Source organism: Podarcis tiliguerta (genome assembly GCF_965153285.1).
Source record: "Podarcis tiliguerta genome assembly, chromosome: 9".
NCBI lineage: Eukaryota > Metazoa > Chordata > Lepidosauria > Squamata > Lacertidae > Podarcis > Podarcis tiliguerta.
This window is the reverse complement of record NC_139542.1, coordinates 16,646,326-16,671,836: the sequence shown is the minus strand read 5'-3', so window position 1 is coordinate 16,671,836 and position 25,511 is coordinate 16,646,326. Positions and strand designations below refer to the sequence as shown.

General features: G+C 42.3%; 1 protein-coding gene across 8 annotated transcripts in view; it reads right to left on the bottom strand.

Moving 5' to 3' along the window:
* CCSER1 (coiled-coil serine rich protein 1) overlaps positions 1–25,511 on the bottom strand; it is a 697,013-nt gene that overhangs the window by 366,744 nt on the left and 304,758 nt on the right. For all 8 annotated transcript variants that reach the window (XR_014501817.1, XM_083398305.1, XM_083398308.1 and 5 more), the window contains one exon: positions 2,654–2,731. Coding sequence is in view for 7 of the 8 variants with exons in the window: in XM_083398305.1 (XP_083254431.1) it covers positions 2,654–2,731 (78 nt within the window). In the remaining variant the exon portion in view is untranslated. The remainder of the gene's footprint in view (positions 1–2,653; positions 2,732–25,511) is intronic.

The following is a 25,511-nucleotide window of genomic DNA, read 5'->3' as shown; positions in this document are numbered from 1 at the left end:
AAGGAAGAGTAAAACACACACACACACTTCTCTCTGCTTGGATTTCAGATATGATGTCCCAGAATTCACATGCTCTATGAATCCCATACTGCCTGTCCATATAAGCTTTATTAGAAAGCCAGGTCATCTGTGATGAGGTTAGTTTGTACAGGTAAAGGTAAGTCTAGTTAAGTCTAGCTGAATTCCACTATGGCGCTCATCTCCGCTTTCAGACCGAGGAAGCCAGTGTTTGTCTGCAGTTAGCTTTTCTGGGTCATGTGGCCAGCATGACTAACTGCTTCTGATGCAACAGGACACTGTGATGGAAGCCAGGGCACACAGAAGCACTACCTTCCCGCCACAGCAGTACCTATTTATCTACTCGTGCTGGTGTGCTTTCGAACTGCTAGGTTGGCAGGAGCTGGGACAGAGGAACAGGAGCTCATCCCATCATGTGGTTTCAAACTGCTGACCTTACGATGGTCAAGCCCAAGAGGCTCAGTGGTTTAGACCACAGTGCCACCCACGTTTGTACAGCAAACACATTGAAAGGGCACCCCCTTCTTCTTAGGTCAGAACTGATATTCCAAAGACACAGCTAAAACTTATTTCAAATTCAAAAGTAAACCATAGTTTACTATCCCACAGAGGCCCAATTCTACTACCCTGTTGTTAAGTGACAATTGCTTTTCTCAGAACTGCCCAAAACAAATCAAATTAAACAGCTAAACATTACTGCTCACTTCACTGGAAGTTGGGAAGTACGACTATCAAATTGGCCAGAGTAATACATTCCCTGTCATCACAAACCACTATTATAGACTGACAGTATTTGGAAAGGGTTTTTGCATATGAAATCACTCACTCACGTTACTGCTGAAACAGTGTTGCTCTCTCCTGGAGCAAGTCACCAAGCAATAACAGAAACGGTTGCATTTTATATTACTTTTATTTCCCCTCAACACTGCTGGCTGGGAGTTGCACATGAATCTCCCCTGAGCCTGACCTCAATGTTTACATGAGTTCCACAGGAAAGCTGGAAGTCTTTCCTTCAAAAGCCAAAACAAATGCACCCCTGATTTTATTTTTAATATCCTGCTATTTTTTAAAACGAGCATACAACAATGTGTCTCTGCATGCCTACACACAGTTGTCACTGTCTTCTCAGTCTTCTTCAAACGAACAGATGCCAACAAATCACCACCTTCTCATAAGTTATTCTTTATATAAAGTCACTCTTTATATAAATTTGTGACATTGACTGGAGGACCATAGTCGAGATGAAGCTAAACAAACATACAGAAGGCATGCCACCTTGAGTTCCACGATGGAAGAATGGAAGGATAAGGGATACCTAGGTTGTACATGCATGCATACTATGTGCCTGTCAGGTTCCTAGGTTCAGGTGGTAAGGTAACAAGTACCCTAAAACTGAAGGTATAAAAAAGCAGTCATCCAGAAGAATCAGTGTCAAATTCCCAAAGGGACAGCTTAGTGCTGGGATGGGGAATCTGTGGCTCCCTGGATGTTGCTGTACTTCAACTCCTAATGGCGCTAGTCAACATGAGCAATTGTCAGGGAAGATGAAAGCTGTAGTCCAACGCCATCTGGAGGACCACAGATTCTCTAGTCTAGTCTGTCACCACCAGGTTATCCAGAACCTGGAGTGATAGAGCAGGCAATGGCACAGGAGTGACTCTTCAGGGCAATGTGTTTCAATGAGAGCCAGTGTGGCATAATGGTTAGAGTGTTGAGCTAGGACCTGAGAGAGCAGGGTTTGAATCCCCACTCAGTCATGAAGTGGGGCCAGTCATTATCTCTTAGCTTGACCTACCTCCCAAGGTTGTTGTGAAGATGAAATGGGGAGGAGGAGAACTGTGTACACCACCTTCAAATCCTTGGAGGATAAAGGTGGTAAATAAATGTAAGGAATAAATAAAGAGGACAGTGGTCTATACGGTTTGTACTTGACTTGAACCACTTGCAATCCCCATCTGCAGGCAGCAACCCTGGTGCCAGAGGGAATAGAGAGAAATGTCGCCAGGGTGACAGAAGTACTTTTGGATAGTATGATGGCTTCAGTAGATGTCATAAAATAATAATTGTGGGCCGTGCATTATGCCATGTTCACCTAACATGCCCTATTGACAAAGTGGAGACATAACCCAGGGCTGTTTGGCTGATAAGGAAGAATAAAGGTTTTTGATTAGGATGTCTCTGCTCACACAGTAGTTTTACAAGGTGCAGCTATTCCTGTAGATAAGAGAAGCAGTTTCCTCTCTGGATGTAGAGAAGGATAGCTGCCCCACCACAACAGCCATACACACACACACACATCTGCTTGCTGAGCAGGCAAACAGGAGTTTTAAAAGATGCCAATACATACTGAGTAAAGGCAAACATAAGGAAATTGATATTGTTGTTGTTGATTTATGCAAGGAAACAAAAGGGTATTTCCTGGAGTCTTGGTAAAACAGTGCTTAAAGTTTTGCCTAACATTAATGTCTCACCAAGAGAGCAAGTCTGCTTCCAGCATATCCTCTGCCATTCTGTATATCAGTCAACTCCTTGTGATTTTTGCAAACATGCAATTATAGCCAGGGTACTTGGAAGCATGCACCTGTTTAAGTCAAATACTGCAAGTATCATTGACTCTGTGATGAAACCTATTTACCTTGAATGGCAACGGTTCTTCAGTAAGTGGGCTGACAGGAAGCGAGTTGGTACTGCTTGCAGGACTCATATCTGCACTCTACAAGAAAAGCAAAATAAAATCTAGATTAGCCTGTGACAAATCCACTGTTTAAGTGCTTGGTGTAGCTGAGCACCCCATCTGTTACAATGAAGAGAAAACAAATAATGATACAAAAAACTGTAACTGAAGCAAGCATTCTACTTTGAGCATTTTTCTTGGTGCATTTTAACACCATCTGGAGTAGCAAATAATGAAAAACACAATCATAACCATATCTACTCAGAAGTAAGTCCTATTGAATTCATTGGGTCTTGCTCCCATTTAAGTAGGGTTAGGATTGCAGCCTAAGATCTTCAAAGTTAAGTACTGAAAAACACAAGCTAATAAGCACCTTTAGCAAATACAATAGAAACAGTTTGTTCCCCTTAATGGCCCATCACCCAGGAAGCTAGACTGGCTTATATTTTAACACTTGCTGGATCCAAGGGTTGGAAGGGTCTTGGCAAACAGCCTACTCCCCGCCCCCCCCCCCAACAATACAATATAAAGATATAAATTTAATATATCGAATGAGGGCAAACTTCAGGATCCTGCTTCTTACTTGTGGGGGTATAAGGGGGTTGACTGAAAAGCATCAGACCTTATGTATTAATTTGTGGCCTAGCTGGCAGTGTCAAGCACAAGATGTGGACGGTGGATCACATACTGTACAATATATTTGAGTATATCAGCAGTTCCCCACTCTTTCAGAAAATATAAACCAAGGATGGGAAGCCTGTGTCCCTTCAGAGGTTGTTGGACCCCAGTTCCCACTATGCCCAGCCAGCACAGTCAAAGGTCATGAATTATGGGAGTTGTAGTCCTGTAACAACTGGAGGGTCACAGGTTCTGCATCCCTGATGTAAACTGTATGTGAAAACTTATTGCCTCTCGCTCCAACTCATAAAACTGGATTGTTCAAGCTGTGACCCTATTTTTCTAAACAGAGAGGGCATGACAGCCACCCTAGATAATTGTACTATAAAATATGTGCAGTCTTGTGAACATCACTCCCAAAGATAGAGCCAATTTTGTTTGTGCTAACTGCTTTTCAACAAGAGACTACAGTGCTATGATAGCTGCCAGACACCAACTTCCCTCAAGATTGCCATCAAAAATTATTGATCCAAGAAGTTAATACTGGCAGAAAATATCTTCAGTGGATATTAGAAGCAAGAGAACAAATAAATCCTGATAACTAAAGAAAGGAGAAGACAATCTGTGTATTTTATAGCTATTTAAAGAGAGGAAGTGAATTTCCAACTTATTTTCAGGGTGATTGCTTCAACTGTATTGTTGGTCATTTAGTTCAATATAAGTTCACAGCCTGGAAGTTGAGTACAGCAAGCAGATGGGATATGACTGAATAAATATTTCAGAATTTTAGACTTTTTAAGGAACAGTAAAAGAGCCAGTCACAATTCTCTTGCGTTCTTGTGGCATATATTTATTTTAGTGCAGGCAGAAATCCTCTCATCTGTATACCATGCAAGTTTTGTATGGGCTTTTTGGGATAGTTAGGAAGTGGGGTCGTTCCATTTTCACTGATACATTTAAACACATCTGCTGAGTACTAGGCCCTGATCAATGGTAACTTATAACCATACTGATCTCGATAAGAATTTCTTCATGAAAGCTTATGGGACAACTCCACAGTAAACACCTTAAGGTTTGCAAAGTGATGCACTTGTTAATAAAACACTGCACAGCAAAGGATTTGTGATATCTGTTCATTTTTCTATGCATAATATGCTACAGAAGGATCTGGGCAGCAATAAAATTACAAGTTGCCCAATATTCACAGAGAAGGGTGTCATCCATAGCTTGATGCAAGATCCTTTCATTCTGTGCAGGAGCTAAATATCACGTGCAAATGTCGAGCATGCTTACATTCATTGAGAACATATTTAAGTAATACAAAATTCAGACTTGAAGCCTCCATAGCTAAATAAGTTAAAATGACCTGTCAAAAGTGGTTCCATACTGAAATTACAAAAGTCCTTTGGAGAGTAGATGAAGCAGTGAGAATAATTGCAGTCACAACATTTAAAACGTGCAAAATGGCTCATTAAAGCTTTAGTAAAATACATGGCAACCTAAGCAAGTTAATTCTGTTCTGAATAACCTCTACATTTCTTTCTTGTCTTAAAACGCAGGGACATTACTCCTGGCAAACAGAAATATATAAGAAGTTCATTTCCAAACTTGAAAAATGAAAACGGAAGAAAATGTATATATTATATGCATGAGTGCATGCCTACACATAAATTTGCAGTACAGCAGTGTGGTATAAAGGTAAACACAGAGTAATATATAGAGAGATATAATTATAGATATACAGAGACAGAGTATAAGAGCACAGAAATATACACACCAGGTATTCTGGAATGTGCTATAAAATTTATATTCAGTTGCAAGGTTTTCAGCACTGATTCTTACTCAAAAGTATATTACACTTATTTCAACCTTTTCACAATGCAGCATGAAACTTGCAACACGTTTTTGCAGTCCCAGGTGTCCAGACACCTCAAAGTGTAGAGCAGCTGCTCCCTGCCAATAAAATGAAGACCACCAGGCACACAGATTGCAGTCACTTTCCCACTTCCCACACAGAAGACCTGCTTACCATGGAGGAAGGAGTTAACCCACCACTTCCTTTATCTTCCCTCAGTATGCCACTGACACCATCTTCCAAGTCTCCTCCTCTTCTTCTTCTTCTTCTTCTTCTTCTTCTTCTTCTTCCCCCCTTGACTTGCTTTTAAGAGCCATCAGGTGGAGTCTGGCATCTTGCACCACCCACCTGCAGCCCACCCAGGCTGAATACTGGTCTCAGCAGGTTGTTCCCCACACATATGTATAAAGAAACAATTTCCAGTACAAAAATGTAGGAGGAAATAGTAATAGCTATCTATTGAGAGATATGCATTAACATACATCTTCACAGCTGCAAGCCTGAATAGCTTTAGGAAGGCCCTAAAATAATGCAAATCTTTATTTAAAGTTAGTCCCAAGGTGGCTTACGAAAGGTAATTGACTAAGTAATTTAAAATTATTGCAAGCCACTCTAAGTAAGTATATAGACACTAGAAGAGCAGGATACATGTATATATAAATCAATGAATAGGGCCCAACGGATAGGGCTTGGTCTTTTGGGGGGTAGTTGAGTGCTCAGGTATGCTGGCACTGCAGCCCAGCCTCAGTTTGCCATGGTTGCAGTGGGAAAAGATTGCTGTTGATACAAGAGGGAAGCTGTCAAAGCCCAGCTGCTGGGAATCCCTCCTTAAGACTCCTTGGCACCATATAACAGGGATGGAAAATATGCACCCTTTCGCTTAATTCCATGCAGATGGAGAGAGGAGCTTGGAGGGAGGGCAAGGTGGGAAGAATGGGATGGGCATCTAAAATGGGTAGAGAAAGGAAGTCCAAGTGGGAGGGAACCTTCTGCAAGTGGTCAGTTCAGACCTCTGGCAAGAGATAGCTGTCTTTCTCATTGCAGATTTCGAGATGGCATGGGATGGGGGGGGGGAGGTGAGAGAGGAAATCCCCTTGCATTTGTGATGATCCGTGCACTGGGGCGGTGTGGGGATATGGCAACAGGGGAGAGGAGGGAAGCCTCCCCACCCCTCCTGTAGAGGGTGGTATAATCTTATGCTTTGCATTTGACTTGCGGCACACTGCCGAAACTCCTGGCAACAACTTTGGACTCAGGTCACAATCCTGGCATACATTTAAAGCACATGGCTTCCCCCAAAGGATCCTGACAACCATAGTTAGTGAAGGGTGCTGGGAATTGTAGCTCTCTGAGGGGCACAACACAGTCCCCAGTATTATTTGGGGAAAGTCGTGAGCTTTAAATGCATGGTGTGCGGCTAGAGACTGCCTCTGCCAATAACAACCTATCCACAGTTAGAGGCCAGTAGAGGAGGCCCTGTTTGTTATCAATTGGGAAAGCACAACTCATTTTGTGTGCATTTTTCAAGGATTCTGTGCATTTTTAGGATGCCTTCTGAAATTGTAGGATATCTTATTCATGTCTATGATTTTTTAAATATATATATATATATATATATATATATATATATATATATATATAATGTTTCTTGTATTGTTCGTTTTGTTACTACACAGTTCACATTTGTGGCCATTTCTCGAAAAAAAGAAGCACAACTTAAAGCAACTAATCAATATTATTTCCTTCACTATGTAGTTCTTGATGGTATGGAGGTGGCAGCTTCAGACTCCCCCCCCCCCCCCCCGGCTCCAAGATCATAGCAGAAGCAGAAGATCTCACTGGTCTCCAAGACCCAGGAGCTGTGCAGGTGCAAAACATCTTCCTTCATTTAAATTGCCAGGCTTATAGTTTTGATTTATGTGATGGTGGTTTGCGGTGATGGCCGGTGGCTAATGCAATACATACACACACACAATGACTAATGTGTACTTCTTGTGCCTTACAAAGGAGAGGTAGGCTCCATTACAAACCTTCCACTGATGGGATAAATGTGAACTGCCCAGAGGCAACTCTAATTATTATAGGGAATTGGGGATGGCTCCAAGCACCATAGACTAGTGCTTTGGATCTCTTTTAAAGCAGACACCAATCAAACTTCTTTGGGGAAAACTGAATCAAGACCTATCTTGGCATCATAGGTGATTTAAGTAAGCCAACTAGAGTGGGACAATCCTTTTAAATGATCGTTATACTTAAAATTTCTGACATGAGCTAATGACTTAATGTAGAGCACAGGAGAAATTAACACTAAACAACAGGTGCATGTTGAGCGAATGTGTATCAAACACTTCTTCTGGAACCAAACATGCTTTCAGCTATGTTGAACTGAAAATAATAAAATAAAGATCAGTAGGAAGCTAACCAGGCTCTAATTTACATTGCTTATAAATTATTATTGATAACTCAGTGTAGGAGTTACCATTTGGAGAAAAAGTGACTGATGTGTTTTTAATAAACATAATCAGTTAGTCAGAGACACTATTGGATTGCTGTAAAACACTGTTACATTTAGAAACCGACAGTGACAGACAGGATTAATACGAAAAGGCATAGATGTCACTTTTTGCCACATGCTCAGGAAACCCATGTATTTCCACTCAAAAATACCATAATGCCTGGATAAGCAATTGAGCTATTTAAAGAGGCTCTCATGCTAGAATCAATTAGCGTTTTGCTAGCCACAACTGTTATATGTTTATAGGAAACACACAGACAGACTTACTGAGGATATAAGAAAGTGACTACGAAGCAAAACAGTGGTGATGTTTGGTAATTTTATGACTGGGCTTTTGGAGGCATATCTTTGTAGCTGGAAATGCATATTATTTCACTTCATTTACTCCTAAACGTGGTAAGGTAGCCCTGATGCATTTAGGGTTCCTGCTGTTTATCATGTTGAACAGGGCCAAGATGCCTGCCCCCAAAGTCCTGTCCTAGCTGAAACAAGCTGCTTCCCAAGACAAAATCCATCTTCTTATGATTTCTCCTCACACCGTTCTGGCAATGTCTGAAGGCAGGAAATGCCCTGGGAGAAATCAGTGATGCAGTATCGTCAGATAGTTCTTTCTTCTTCTTTGGTGATCACTCGTAGCCGAGTATGATTGTCTTCCATGGAAACGCTCTTAACAGTGATTCCGTAAGTGACGGTGGAGGCCAATTCTGAATCCACACGTCCTTCCACAGTGGGGACATAGGTGAGGGGACACAGTGAGGGTTTGCAAAATGTGTATTCCTCTTAGCTCGTTTCTCCTTTTTGCCCTGAATTCGTGCTTATTCAAAGTCCACAACATCTTCGGTAAAGGCTGTTCTCTAATTGGAGTGCTCATAGGCCAATCTTTCCCAGTCATCAGTGCTTTTACTACTTTTTTTAAAAAAAGATTTGCCTTGAGAGGATCTTTAAACCTCTTTTGTTGTCCACTGGTATTTCGCTTTCCATTCTTAATTTGGGAATAGAGTAGTTGCTTTGGAAGATGATAATCAGGCATTCGAACAACATGACCAGTCCAACAAGGTTGATGTTGAAGAATCATTGCTTCAACACTGGTGATCTTTACTTCTTCCACTACACTGACATTACAGTGGTAACTCAGGTTACATACGCTTCAGGTTACATACGCTTCAGGTTACAGACTCCGTTAACCCCGAAATAGTACCTTGGGTTAAGAACTTTGCTTCAGGTTGAGAACAGAAACCATGCTCCAGCGGCACGGCAGCAGCAGAAGGCTCCATTAGCCGAAGTGGTGCTTCAGGTTAAGAACAGTTTCAGGTTAAGTACGGACCTCCAGAATGAATTAAGTACTTAACCCGAGGTACCACTGTAGTTTGCCTGTCTTCCCAAGTGATGTGCACTGGACAGTGAGGTGGGGTGATAGCGCTCACCTGATCTCTTGTCAATTGCATCGCTGCTGCTTCAAGCAGGAAGAGAGGTGAGGCGGCAGCGAGGCTGCTAAGGCAGGAGCACTGGAAGGAGCACCCTATTGCCTCCACTGGGGCATTTGCACAGTGCCAACCTTGCTGCTGCCTTGCCACCAGAAGCTAAACATCAGCAAAGCAACTGACTGGAGGTGAAGATAGCACAGTTGCACTACAGCATCTTCTACTGGCCCCTAAATTGGTGGGGCAAGTTAGTGTGAGAAGTAACCAGATTATAAGCCTCCCCAACCCCCGTTGTGCAGTTAGCAGACCAGTGTGAAATGGAGCTGCAGGAAGTAGCAACCACTTCACTCACATAAAAATTACCCTGAGGCAGAAGAGGCCTAGAAATGGAGTCTGTGAGCTGGAGGTTTCTTGCCTGTGATATATCAACTTGATTAACACAATTCCATGCATCTTTTTTTCATTCATGCATTGTATAAATTCTTCAAGAGACTCAAAGGTAATCACCATGTCAGCAGCTAAGTTTTCAAGATATTGTACGGATATGAGAACTCATGCAAGTAAATGAAGGATTCCTGCGGTTGCATTTGACGTTCACAGCTTGAGTCTCCAATTTCCGACACTGTCCCTAATATCTCACCTTCTCAAAGCTGTCTACATAGAAAGGAAACTGAATTACCACTGTTTCAGAAACTCTCACATTATTCCTCTGAACATGTAATTGCCACAGAACCCATTACTGCTAGTTAAAGTCTTATTCAAAATTTGACAGAACCACTCATACCACTTATGAAGTTGAAGGAAAGATCTCTCTCTCTCTCTCAATTAATAACTTGAATTCTACACAATCAGAATTTTTAAAAATAAAATAAACAAAAGTGGTTCTAGGCCTCCAGAACTGTGTAGAAACATTTCAGGTTTTATCATCGTCTATAGCCAATGGTCATCACAATATAAACATAAATCACTTATGTGTAGACTACAGAAGGGGGGGGGGGAGAGAGAGAAGAAGAAAAAAGAAAACCATCAGTCCAATAAGACAGGGGTAAACCCTAAGGATACAAATGAACAGGATTGAAAACATTTATTTAGCTTAAATTTCCCCTCAACATTTAGTACTAGTATGATTCAGAAAGGCCTTATTTTCAGGGTTGAGTGAATCATTGCATTGGTGTCTGGGCATTTCACAAGTACAAGCAATAGCAGGAGGGTTCACACAACCCCTCTGAGACACTAAAAGGATATGTAAGTGGGTGGCACCAGTTAGCCCAATCTTTTATCTGCCAATACTAACAGCTTTCAGTACATGAGAGAGGGCATGTGAGATCATCACTAATTCTTCCTTAAACCAGGCTTTGGAGGCCAGTGGTTGAACATTTTGGGGCCCAAATGGGATCCCCTCAAGTCTTCACAGGACTTGATAGATGAGCTCTGGATCATCCCACACTTCCTACAACCATCCCCGGGAATTCCATTCTTACCTGAATGCTCTTCCGGAGGAAAAGAGGGGAACCTGCCCCCTTGGATATCGGGGGGGGGGGGGGGGCTGTGTGGAGAGAGTCTCCTCCTTTAAATTCCTGGGAGTTTACCTTAGTGAGGACCTCACTTGGAAAATCAACATAACTCAGGTGGTCAGAAAGGCCCAACAGAGACTCCATTTCCTCAGGGTTTTGCAAAAGAATAATGTTAAACAACAACTGATGAACTCCTTTTACCGGTCCACAACAGAAAGTGTCCTTTCATATTGTACTACAGTGTGGTATGCTGGCCTGACAGCCATGGACAGAAAGTCTCTACAGAGGGTGGTGAATACAGATCATGATATCATGGACTGTCCCTTGAGTCCACTAAATGACATCGCAAGGGATCGTTGCCTTAGGAGAGCGAGAAAAATTCTCAGGGATGACTCACACCCTGGCCATCACCTCTTTAATCTTCTACCCTTGGGCAGGAGATAGAGAAGTATAATCAGCCATACCAACAGGTTAAAAAATAGCTTCTATCCGTGGGCTGTTAGGCTGTTGAATGGGAAATAACATAGCGAAATTGACTTGTGAGGTGGTGTGCTGTTTGATAAGCACACAGAGTGCAACGAGACTGAGTGTTTGGGGAGGGAGGCTCATTTAATTTCATTGTACACAGGTTGTACAATGACAATAAAGGTATTATTACAAGAGGCTTCCAAACGTTGTTGATTGTGGCTTGAGATCAGGACTGGCCCCAAGACATTTGGCACCTGAGGCGAACCACAAAATGGCACCTCCCCTGCCAGTTGAAATGAGAGAGGGGACTGAAGAATGAAAGGGGAGAGTGAAGATCAGCCTTGAAACGATAGAGGAAAGTTAATATCACCAACAGAATGAGAGGGGAGGAAATGGCGCTGGAGGAGGGCGGGATGGAAGAGAAGGTAACAGGCTGATCTGCTGCCCCTTCTGCTGCTGTCCAGATCTGCCACCCGAGGCAGCTGCCTCGCCTTGCTTCATGGGCAGATCAGCCCTGCTTGAGTGACAGAAGCAGACAGGAAACTCTTAATTCAAAATCCAAAAGAAAACAGAAGCCATGGTATAACTGCACACATTCTTCTGTAATTATTTACAGAGCATAGTCATTCTTATTCTAATATATTCCCAGGAGCCAAACAGTAATAGAGGAAATATATTAATGAATAAAAATTGCACATTTGACCATTATTCCTGAGATTTTACATTGTACTACCCCCCCAAACTGCAGATACCCAACATGATCACATTTTTACACTTTATATATATATATTATTATGGTTTTTTGCAAGTATTGTGGCATGTAAAAAATATGAAATATTTGGCATTAAGTTAAATTTATCACAACAGTGTTCTATTGGTGTGGATAAAATTAGGAGAGAGTTATTAACTATTCTCCTCCCGCAATTAACTCTGAAACTACGCTATAATAAAGAATGTTTCAAACTTCAAAATAAATCCCTGAAAAGCATAATTATCACTTAGTTTAAAATTGTACAGCTTGCAATTTCTGTCAGTGATTTCTCGGAAAATACTCCCCATCCCACGCCTAAAAATAAACAAACTCATTATGTTAATCTAAGGGATTAAAAGCCAGCTTTCCCCCTGGTAAGTCATACCAAAAAGACCTTCATTAAGAAACTTTTCTCAAATGTATTGAAGAGGAATGTGTTTTTGAGGCTCTTTAAAAATCCATTAATAACTTAGAAGTTTCTGTATTGTGTTTACCGCTTGTCACTGGAACTATAATTTTTAATTAATTGAGCAACCTTAAAGCTGGCTGAGGGGGTTGGAAGCAATGCTAAGTGCTGCTCTGCCATCCAAGGCCATCCAAATTACAAGCTTGGTGGATCAGGGGAATGTCCTGGACGTAGCATATCTTGGTTTCAGCAAGGCTTTTGATAAAGTCCCTCATGATAGTCTTGCAGAAAAGGTTCCCACTCTACAATTCTATGATTATATGCAATTGGTTTCTAGAGTGACTAGTACATAAACAGAGACAGACAACAGCACATATAACTGACTAAACCACTTGGAGGTCTAGTCTGGCATATAAAGGTAAAGGGACCCCTGACCATTAGGTCTAGTCGTGGCCGACTCTGGGGTTGCGGCGCTCATCTCGCTTTACTGGCCGAGGGAGCCAGTGTACAGCTTCCAGGTCATGTGGCCAGCATGACTAAGCCGCTTCTGGAGAACCAGAGCAGCACACGGAAATGCCATTTACTTTCCCACCGGAGCGGTACCTATTTATCTACTTGCACTTTGAGGTGCTTCTGAACTGCTAGGTTGGCAGGAGCAGGGACTGAGCAACGGGACCTCACCCCATTGCAGGGATTCGAACCGCCGACCTTCTGATTGGCAAGTCCTAGGCTCTGTGGTTTAACCCACAGCGCCACCCGTATCCCTTAGTTGGGCATATAGTGGTATATAAATTAATTTAATTAATTAATTTACATTAATAGAAAATCATACTGCAGAAATATAGTGAGTCTCAATTCTTTTATATGTTATATGTATACGATAAAATATTTTTGTATAGTTGGTTTGCTTTTTAAAGCAGCAACACATAAGTGGCTCAGACTCGAGCAGGTGTTTGCCGCAAGAGGCAATCCAATGCAAGCTAAGCTGGGTTCAGCTGGAACTGCCAAAATCCATGTATAAATCTGCTTTAAACGGTTTCCTCCTCCATCCCTACTCTCATGCCTCTCTATCTGTATCCAACCAGTGCTTCATGTTCTACCTGCAGTTATATTGTTTTTATTTTTCTCTGTACACTGTTTTATGAGGGCTTAGGTCTGTAGAGCGACTAATACCTGCAACAAACAAACAAATGTTGAAGCTTCCTTAGAATTTATTCTATGAAATGGCACGTGAGGGTCCCCCCCACACACACACATTATTTCCTCTGAATTTAAAAGCACTGTGACACTTTGAAAATAATTTGTCAGAATGCCAATGAGGTCTTATAGCGTATTAGACCCACACATATTCATTTGCAGAAAACAAGGCTACTGTTGCTGTGCTTTATTTACAGACTTCCTCGTGTCAGGGCATCTGGGACCTGAGCTATGAAACCCATTTCATGAGAGCTGCCTAGGACTGTGTAAGCTCTGGCCACACAGTACACCCTTCAAACAGAAAAGGGAACAGGCATGTGCAACATCAGACTCCCTAATTGTCAAACTGCGTGAAACTTCAGCACTGGTCTGGTTACCTGCTTTTAGCAGAACGAAACCCGTTGGCTGCTGTAGTCAAGGCCTGGGCTCAGCACATGCTCTGCTGCATTGGTTCTACTGCAGTGACACACAGCAACAGCCTGTTCCTGTCTTGCTTCAGAGTCCTGTGTCTGTGAATTAATGACCATTTGCTTCAAGCCTTTCCACTTCTCCCGAGTTTGACTGGTTCAGTGGCCTTTGTTGTGGTTTATTTCTGATCAGTATTTCAAACTATCACAGTTTTGAAAGTTGTCAGCAACTATTGTATCTGTTGCATCTAGTAGGCTAATGCTCCAAGCACCATCTCAATTTGTTCTTTTTCGATCTCTGAGAGTGCAATAGATAAATGGCAATGCCCTGTTCCAGTATAGATTGAACTGAGCCACATACAACAATACCTCTCCCAATCCAGCCCATAGGCGTGGAGGAAAGCAATGTTGTTTGTGCCTGTCCTGCCTCCAACATTCTGGGAAGTCTGCCAGTTCCATGGGAGCTTGAGGTTCACATGGAAGTGGGTTGTGTCTGGTCAAAGTCAAGCGGAGGAGACAAGAAGAGGGCCTTGGACAGCTCCAAGTGAGTCTTGTTGGTTGAATTAGAGCCAACTGATGCCTGTGTGGTAGCTCCACCTCCCTGGAATTGACTGGATGAAAGACCCTAAAATTATTTTCTACTTTTCTAGTGAGTCTAGAGAGATAGAGGTAAAGTGGGAACCCACCCTCTAAGTCAGAGGATAGTTGCACATCTGTGTCTTTCAGTAAAGAGGGTTTCTAATAAGATACTGATGGTTCTCCCTTGAGGAAACATGTCCTCATCAGCATCCTATGTAGTGCACTACAAGATCCCCAGGTCTTGAGTTATGACACTGTCTGTGCAAGGCTTTTGCATTCAAACGCTCAATTTCCCAGATAAGACTTAGTAACTGACTGTGTAATGTGGGTCTATATACATGATCTGAATCTACAGTGGTACCTTGGGTTATATACGCTTCAGGTTACCTACGCTTCAGGTTGCAGACTCCGCTAACCCAGAAATAGTACCTCGGATTAAGAACTTTGCTTCAAGATGAAAACAGAAATTGTGCTCCGGTGGCGCGGTGGCGGCAGGAGGCCCCATTAGCTAAAGTGGTGCTTCGGGTTAAGAACAGTTTCAGGTTAAGAACAGATCTCCGGAATGAATTAAGTACTTAACCTGAGGTACCACTGTACACCTGTATCGATGTCCCAAGATGTCAGAGACAGGATAAGGGGGCATGCTTAGTACTTTCACTCCCCTTTAGACATGTGAACCAGACCAGGAGGAAATATTGTCTGATGCATCCTCTACAGAGGGATGATAGTTAGAAGACTGGGCCAGAGCAATAGTCACTGGTGGAGAAAGAGTTCTGCTTCGGCAGTCTTAAGCAGTCTCAGACCATTTCCTTTCCCCTTTCAATATTTCAGTGGTAAATGGGGTGGAAGATTCTGGCTCAGCAGTGGTGGTGGTGCAGAAATCTCTTTCCTGGCCTGGAGCAGCAGAGAGGAAGTGGAAAGTTCTAATAATAGAAAGGTAAACAGCATGCATTGAAAACATATGCACAGCGTTGTCGCCCAAAGCTCTTGCCTACTAAAGAGTGCTCCATGAAGCAGATCTGCTCCGTTGCTCATTGATGTCTGACCAAAGTAAAACAAATGTTTTTACACCACTGAATGGGGAATTCTAAAAAGACGTGCATCTCTATTGTTATGCCTTATGAGACACTGGAGAACCCAATATAGGCATGTACATGACCACAATTAACTAGATAATTATACAAAGATTTCTTTCTCACCATGGGCCACTGATTCGTGACTTACAAGTAAATGTGTTCATAAAAAAAAATACCTGAAAACTGGAAAGCAGCATAATCTCAGAGGCTAGGTAACTGATTAAGAGCAGCTCAGAGAGAAAAGTGCCTTGAAGCTCTAGTTTATATTGAAACTTCCAACCCTAATTATTATTTGTCCAGATATTGATGCACTATCCAAATTAACACAGTCCTTGCCACAGGACACAGATATCAAATAATATGGAGGGAGAGGAGAATCAAAGAGAATAAAATCAAAGAGAATAGTGTGCAATAAGGGCACTGGGCTTGATGAAAGACTAGTAAAATGTTAGTCATAATGAAAGGTTCCGAGGAAAGGAATGAGATTTCAGAGGCCACCAAAAAGGTATCTGAGGCAGGCAGTGGGGAGAGAGATATAATGCTATTTGAAACAGGGAGGTATCATGTGAGCATTGCCTCTTGCAGATTTTTGCGTGAGAGTACTGGGAAGTTAAGTGGAATTGCTTAACCTAAATCCTTTGGCTCTGCACATAAACTATGGGAGTCAAAAATTATATGCAATGCTTGTGGCAAATGCCACCTGGTCCCAGTAAAAATTGGGCCGCAGCCAGTGTATAAGGACTCAGGAACATTTCACTGCTGGGAAATGTAGAAGGTTCTCTACCTAATCAGGATAAAGGTGGCTGAGGGCCAGTAAGATTCAGATCATGGACACAGGTGTGTGTTTCCTTGTACTTACGTTAACTGATATCAGAGATGGAAGAAATCAACTAATTCCACCAAACACACAGAACAACTTTAAGTAGTTCAAGTAGTTAAAGAAAGTATTGGCATTAATAAAGTTGATGAAAGGGGTTGTTTGCAAGGAGATGCCTGTGGTATTCTATAAGCAAAAACAATTGGAACTAAGAGAGTGGATAAGATACTATTTTACGCTATTCAACATACAGGTTTTCCACAATAACCTTTTGCAGCATTATGAAAATTGGGACCAACAAAATGTTCCTAGAGATCATGCTGGATTCCTGTTGGTCATGCCAAATCTTAGATTTGTCTCACTATTAAACATGGGCATTTATTAAAGTGTTTACAAGTAGTACTAGTCCCACGGGGTCCTCCGCTCACTGTTTTCTGTCTCTCAATATGGGGTAAATAAACTGGACTGGATGTGAGGGAGTGCTCACCAGAGATAAATAAATGCAGTAAAAAATTTAAAAAAAGCATAAGAAGAATCATAAAGCTCTGCTATTAAGCTTTAATATCATCCAGCTCGATCGTTAACAGACTCATTTTGCCTGCCTCACAAGTACTCTTCCAATACACAAAACAGATTGGCTATGGTATGTTTTTCAAAATGCAAGCGGGTATTTTGAGGCCTCCTTTTCCCAAGTTTAAGCAGATGGTGCAACTGCGCGTACAACCCCCTCAGGGTTCTACTAGTTGGAAGACTTTTTGATCTAAGCCAGGAAGTCAGTGGAAATTAAGTATCCCAACTGCACACAGAATTGGAATCTAACCCAAGTAAGTACAGTGGTACCTCGGGTTAAGTACTTAATTCGTTCCGGAGGTCCGTTCTTAACCTGAAACTGTTCTTAACATGTAGCACCACTTTAGCTAATGGGGCCTCCTGCTGCTGCTGCGCCACCAGAGCACGATTTCTGTTCTCATCCTGAGGCAAAGTTCTTAACCCGAGGTACTATTTTGGGGTTACATACTGAAGCGTATGTAACCCGAGGTACCACTGTATAAAGCAGGGATAGGAAACCTGTGGCTTTCCAGATGTTGCTGCAACACAACTCTCATCAACCCTGACCAAGTTAGCTGGGGCTGATGGGAGTTGGAGCCTGGAGGGTAATACCCTTCTCTGCCACAAGGGAAGGCTGTTAGAGGACATGAATGTGATGTTCTGTGAAGATTCGGTGGTCTGATGATGGAATTTTGTAAGTCCTGGAACATTCAGCAAACTACCTACAGTTTTGCAAAATCAGAGGGTGAAGAGGAAGGCATTTCCTGCTTTAGACCTTTATAAATCATAATTTCAACAAGTGTTCAAAGTAGCTTTCAATGGAAGAAAAACAAATAAAAACAACATGGCAGTAATCACACAAACAGCAGTTGTATGATTGACCCCAAACAAATAGCAGCTGTGGAGGGGGAGTTACTCTGGATTAAGGCCATAATAAGGGAGAAAATGGATTTAAACCTCATGGTTGATATCTGGATCAGGAATAAACTTTTACTGGTGCCACTTCCTTTCCAATGCAAATATCCATCACAGGGAGGGGATTCATATTGTAATAGCAGTGAGGGCAAAGGGTTGAACCCTCATTCTCAGTTGTGTGATTATAATCACATCAAGTTTGTGCTACAACAGGGGTAGCCTATGTGCTGCTCTCCAAAACTTGTTGAACTAAAAATTATCACCATCCCTGAACTTGAATGTTTTGGCTGGGGCTGACAGAAGTCGGAGTCCCAACAACATCTGCAGGGCCACAAGTTCACATAAAAGAGAGAATTCCCTTCCTTTAAGTTAGTAGCTACGGAAAGTGCAATTAGCATTTTGAATGTTCCAGACTGGCACACATGACTAACATCTACTAATAATGTACAGATGCCAGTTTGTAGAGAGCGTAAATTCTGTGGAAAAACAACAAACCACTGCTGGCACAAAGACATGCAAATACATTAAAGTAAACAGAGAGTTTATCCCCATGAAAATTTGGCCAAATTCTGGTTGTTACTGATCTAATTAGCTGCTTACAGAATAACAGAGTTGGGAGGGACCATTTCAGGCCTGTAGAATCAACCTTGCAATGCTGCATTGCATTCATTAATACCCCATATGATTTAAACATGGTGTAAGACACTATTTTTGCAGAATTTTTTATTATGATAATGCATAATTAGTATTTTTAATTTGCCCTTAAACATTATGTCAATTTGACTCCTTCCCCCTCTTTCTTCTTTCTTTCTCCTTCTGTGATGAGGCTGCATTTTAATGTTTTAATGTTGTATTTTAATTTTGTTTTTAAGTTATATTTCAATCAACTTGTTTTTATTATTGGTTGTTAGCCGCCCGGTCTTGGCTGGGGAGGGAGGGGTATAAATAAAATTTATTTTTATTATTATTATTTATTATGCCCCCATACTCAGTCCAAACAAAATGATACGGTACTTAAATAAAATTTAAATCAGTTGGACTTAAATTTAACTTATTTTATCTGGGTCAGGTCCTCTCCAAATATTAAAAATATATGTGTGCACCACCTGGAATGTACATTGCAGCCATTTGCCAAATGGCTTCTTGATCATTGTGTTGCCCTTGAGTGCAGCACATTAGTTTTCCCCATGATGGAATGGCATTCAGTTATATGGGAGAATGTCAATAATCTCAGCAGTGTCCTCAACAGCCTCCGTATCAGAAGCAGATTTTGTCCTGCCCCTACTGTGTTCAAAATTATGACCCAGTTGGGTTCTCCCATCAAGGACCAAGAACTAAGACAGTCAGTAACTGCAGAGATCCACCCACTTCATACATTCCTATCTACATAAAAGGTAAAGGGACCCCTGACCATTAGGTCCAGTCGTGGCCGACTCTGGGGTTGTGGCGTTCATCTCGCTTTATTGGCCGAGGGAGCCAGCGTAGAGCTTCCAGGTCATGTGGCCAGCATGACTAAGCCGCTTCTGGCAAACCAGAGCAGCACACAGAAACACAGTTTAACTTCCCGCCGGAGCGGTACCTATTTATCTACTTGTACTTTGAAATGCTTTCAAACTGCTAGGTTGGCAGGAGCAGGGACTGAGCAACGGGAGCTCACCCTGTCGTGGGGATTCAAACTACCGACCTTCTGATCGGCAAGTCCTAGGCTCTGTGGTTTAACCCACAGCGCCACCCGCGTCCCTCCTATCTACATAGATCACCCCTTAAAAGGCTTCTTTTCTACACCCGCTTGCCGTACTGCCTGTAGCCTCCGTCGAACAGCCTCATGCAACGACCTGCCATGCCGCAACACTACAGAGGTCCCACAACATACCAGAGAGGTGCCGGAACTCAGTTCCAGTGAGTTCTGGCTGGGGGGAAAAGCCTAGTGTGTCACACTTTTTAACAAAAAAAAAGTGCCAGTATTTCATACCCTTGAGTACCCCCTGAAACAAAAGCACTGCTTGGATGGATAGATGAAGAGACAGACAGACAAATATTCTGTAACTGCTTGATCATCTTAGCATCTTGATCATCTTAGCAAGCTACTTTTGCAATTATGTCCCCTAGGCATTGCCCTAAACCAGGCATGTCCAACTCCCAAGAGACTGCGATCAACTCACAGTATAAAACAACTGGCAGTGATCTACCCAGAGTTGTTGAGCTTTTTGGGGGGAGCCAGAGTTGTTGAGCTTTTCAGCCATGCCTGCCCTAAACCAACAAAGTAACCAATGTGGGGAAAGAGGCCTCTTAGTCTTGGATGTAGTCCCATAAATGGATAATAGCATTGTGTGGGAGAAGAAAAACACACACTGAGCAACCAGTGGTGCATGTTCACATCAGGGTGATTATTCACATGATTAGCTTTGACACCTGCAGTCATCTGGTTGGGGTGGATGGGTGGGCACAACTGGCTACCTAATTCTTTCCTCTTCTCCATGTATATGATTAGCATAAATGCTTGATCAGGGCCAGTTGCGTCCTGTGAAGCATCGTACAATTTTCTCTAAAACACATGTCAACTTGCTAACTTGCTCTCTGGTAGCTATTGACAACTAACAGCACCAGCTACAAAATTTATTTTTTACACTGGGAGGTACAGCACTAAAACAGCAGTAAAAGCTTATTGAGGCAAGAGGATGGGAGAGAATAAGACATATATACTTGTATCAGTACCCAGTAATTGTTCAATTGTCATAGTAACATAATCCCACAAATTTCCCAGCTGGGCAAAGTGGCTTCCTATGCAGCGCAAAGACATTTGGTAATAAAATCTTGGAAACATTTACCATATTAATGAGAGTAAATATCTGCTACTATAGTAAATCTCTGGTGCTGCCAACTGGGTCCTCGCTTAAAATGAATTGGAGGCTTTGAGTCTGAAGCCATGTTCTTTAGTTTCTTAAAGCTTAGAGTCTTACAAAAGCAAATTATTATGGAGAAATTTACAGCTGAGGTTCTTTACTATGGATTAACTTGCTAAAGGGGGTCCATGAGGACAACAGTTTGAGACTATTCATGTGCTGCCTTTGCCCTTAGGCAACACTATCTCCAGTTCAAAGGGAAGTTTGCTGTTTCAGATCTTACCTGTCTAGAGTCTTGCCTGAAACGATAACCTGAACCAGAATCCCATGCACTGTTCCAGAGGAACCTAGATTAGTTTCACTATGTCCAGTATGCCACATGGTCCAGAATCAGGACATGTTGCTTCCAATTTGCCTTCGCCCCACACAAAGTGAAAGAATGCCCTTGTCCAACGCTCAGATATAAACTCATATTGCTGGAACCACAATGGGACTATACAACAATGCTGGGTGTTTTCTAGACTAGGAACCTAGAGCAGGTGTGTCGGATCTACATTGGTTTTCCCCTACAACCCTGAGATACACCAACTGGAAGCAGTTCCAAAAAAGAAGCTCAGGAATTTAGACATAGAATGGAGCTTCACCTTGCTCCACTCAGGATATTTTTATCTAATTGAAGAATTGAAGCTACGCATACATACACACACACCCATTCCTGTTTCCCAACAATAACACCCCCCTGCCTACTGCCAAAACCCCCCGCTTAGCCTAATTTAGGAGGGAGAAATGCTTTAGTTTTTGGTGGGGTAGTGGTGGTAATTGTTAATCACCGGGAACTGGAAATCTTTGCTGATCCACTGCAAATCACCTGGATATCCAATACAAATAGTTAATATTCATATAATGTAAAAGAAGTGTTTGCATTTTCCTCTGATCCATGATCCTCCCACATTTTATATTCAGAACAGCCCTGCAATGTGGATTAGGCTGAGGGACATGGTGTGTACACACACACCCTATACATTTAAAGCACATTGCTTAAATATATGGTACGTACGCAGCGACAGTGAGTAGCTCAAGTTCACCCAATGAGCTTTACGGTGGAGTGGAGATTGGAACAGGAAGTCTTGCCAGTGCTGCTCTAACCAATACATCACATAAACTAATGAACTTCTCTGTGCAATAGCTCTTTGCCTGCACAAGACAGCAATAGAAGCTGGGATTTCATGTAACAGATTTAAGATTTTAATTCAGCAGAATCAGCTTTGTGCACGCACATTTTAGCTGAATCACTTTGCTCTGCCCTATCCGTGAAGTTTAATTGTTATTTATTTCCTGCTTATGTTTCTTTCAATTCTGGGGACGAAAACTGCAGCAGAAGAGTTTTTGTATTGTTTCATTTTAGAAAGGATGGTACTGTTATTCCCCCAGTGTTCTGGAATTAGCTGGAATGGACGTTCTTGTGCGGCAGCTCATTAGAAAGTACATTTGACAAAGTTCCATATGGCAGGTGGATTGCTTTCATTACTAGCTATGATCTGGAAAACCACAAAATAATATTTGCAAAGCTATCCGTGCCCACATCTAATGTGGTGCTGAGTCACATTCCAAGTAATAGTACCTAGACAGATGGCCAATTGTATACTAGTCAAATGGACTGAGAATGTAAGTGGAGATTGGGAACACAGAAATTGGATCTGTTGTCCCCCTGCAAATAAAAAGAAAACATGTGTCAGGGGTTCAGGAGCAGAGTCACAGGAGAGGGAGGAAACGGAGAGCGAGGGGGAGGAGTCTGAAGGAAATGTCAGCGACGACAGTAGTCCGAGGTCTCTGAGTCTCTCCAGTGACTCGGAGGATTCACAGAAAGGGGCCCCCATGGTCAGGGCAAGGGGAGTGCCCAGGGGGACACCTCGGGAAGAAGGGGCCAGAGGGGACTCAGAGAGTAGCAGCTGGAAATCCGGACCAGCGTCCCCCCCAGAGTGCAGTAGGGGGGAGGAGTCCAAGGCATCGGGATCAGGGAGCGCGCAGGCAGAGGGAGAACGTGAGGCAGGAGTGACCACACCCTCGTCAGGGAGCGAGGAAACGGTCATCCGGAAAGTTAAACGCGCGCGCGCGCCAAGTTCAAATGTACAGGAGGGCGGCAAGGTGGGCAGCCCGGGTAGGGAGCCAGGTCCTAAAGCCCGCCGAAGAGAGGGGGAGGAGTCAGAGGGGTCAAGCTCTGCGTCAGAAGAGTCCAGGAGGAATGAGACCCCGGGGGGTAGTAAGACCCAGAGGAAGAGAGAGAGAAGGAAGAGGTGGAGTAAGATTAGAGTCTTAAGCTGGTGCACAGGGGGCGGAGACCCAGACAGAGCTTCGCCGGTCTAAAGTCCAGACGTAGAGCTGGGACGCTGAGACTTGTAAATGGAGACTATTCTTCAATAAAGACTTTGATACTGTACTATCGGCTAGCGTTGGTCCTTGGTGAGCTGGGACCCGGAGCCAGCTCTGACAACATGAAAGACAATTTAGTGAAAATATACGTAGCACTTTCTTTAGTGAACTACTAAAACAAGGTAAAGAGGGCAAGAACAGATGCACTTGCAATCTATGGCAGTATTATCAATTTTTACAAGGCTTATTTTTCTCTTCTTCAGTATAGAGTAGTTCAGAATGAAATTAATATGTGTGCTTTCTAAAAATCTACACAGCACTACTGTTTAAATTGGAGCAAACCTCAAAAATGAAATATTGTCTTAGTTACTACATTCCTAATATGAGCAACTCATCCATCATAAATATTTGCCATTGTTTTCATTCCTACTAGAAATACAAATGCTTGCTTGGGATTTTCATCATTATTATTATTACTATTATTTTGACTGAAGCCACAAACACACAGTTTCCCTTTTCACACTAGCTCATTTGATGACTGACCTTGAAATTGCTTTTACTTATTTGTAAAGAAGTGACAAACAATGTTACATTTCAGTTAAGAAAAACTTCGCCTACACTTCTATATCACGCTGAAAACTTCAAAAGATAAAATTAGTAACAATTAATTAGTAATATAGACTGGAAGACCTCAGAGGACGGATAACTGCACCCCTGCACAATATCCAGTGTTTTATATAGTATTCTGCATAAAAATGCAAACTACAACAATGACGGGGCAGCTGGCCACACTCTCTAGGATACTTTGAATATCACATGAAGTAATTTTATTTATCCCGTGCCTTGGAAACTGCCAAATGTTAGTTTTAGTGTGGTAAAAATGACCTACAATTTCACTCATTAGGGAAAGGGTCCCTACCACTAACAAAACTGTGGTGGGAGACAAATTTCACAATTTCATATTAAACATTTTGCCAATTGGTGTACAAAATGATCCAGTCCAGGGGTTAAGAATCTTTTTTGGCCCAGATCACTTATCTGACTTCATCTGCATGGGCCAACTTTGACAGGTGGGTGGAACAATCTACTTGTCAAATCTCCTGATGTCTTTTTAAAGTCAGTTGATGATTATGATGATCACTTTCATCCTAAGGGTCCAGCGTGGGTTACAACAGTCTCAAATACAACTTTAAAACAGTTTAAAAACTTATGGTTACAAATAATAATAAAAAATCAATCACAAAAATTGAGTGGGTCCAGAAAATATATCTCTCAGTTTTCAAAGGCCAGGGTTAATAGGTGTACCTATAGCATTTGCTGAAAACTGTATACAGTGGTACCTCAGGTTAAGTACTTAATTTGTTCCGGAGGTCCGTACTTAACCTGAAACTGTACTTAACCTGAAGCACCACTTTAGCTAATGGGGCCTCCTGCTGCTGCCGCGCTGCCGGAGCACAATTTCTGTTCTCATCCTGAAGCAAAGTTCTTAACCTGAAGCACAATTTATGGGTTAGCAGAGTCTGTAACCTGAAGCATATGTAACCCAAGGTACCACTGTACTGTAATGAATTTACCAGACACATTTTTTTGTGGGGTGTTCCACAACTTAGAGGCTGCCATCAAGAATGCTCTCTTCCAGGCTGCCACCACCCCAAGCTTCTGAGGGTGGTAGAACTACCAAGAAGGCCCTACTCTGCTAATCTTAAGGGTCTGTAGTGAAGAAGGTGGCCCTTCAGACTCGGGCCCAGACTAGGGCCTTAAACACTATTGTGAGCAGAAATGAAGTGGTAACCAATACAGTTGTTTTAAAACAGGCTTATGTGTGATCTAACTGAACCCCAGCCAATCATGTGGCCCTTGCATTTTGAACCCACTGAAGTTTCTGAGTCGTATTCAACAGCAGCCCACCATACAGTGCATTGCAATAAACCATTCTGCAACCCTCAATCGTATGGGGAATCTTTTGCTAATTCCTTACTTCTTTCTAAATAATATGTACGTGAACTTGATTTTTCATTCATTATCAACAGAGCCTACTTGATGAGCATCCGTTTGAAGCACCTGTCCCTACTATTGTGGCCTAATGCTGGTAAATAAAACCCCTTAGGGACTCATTAAAATATTCAATAGACAACACTAGTTGCTTTCAAATGCAGCTGTGGACATAAATCCAAACCAGGTGGGGGAAAACGCTATGCATTTTGGAGTACACCCCATTTCTAGTGAAATGACATAGACAATGTTGCCAATACACCACCACCCACTGCTTTTTTTCAGGGGGTACTCATGGGTATGCAGTACTGGCACCTCTTTTTTGTTGTTAAAAAGTGTGACACTTACTGTAACAACTTCACAGTAGGTACCGGCACTTATTGTTCTAGAAAAGCACGGCCACCACCATTCATTGCAAATACAACAAAGCTCTGGATGCTTCAACGAGAGAAAATGAGGCAGCGTGGGAGTCTGTTGTTGTTTAGTCGTTTAGTCGTGTCCGACTTTCGTGACCCCATAAACCAGA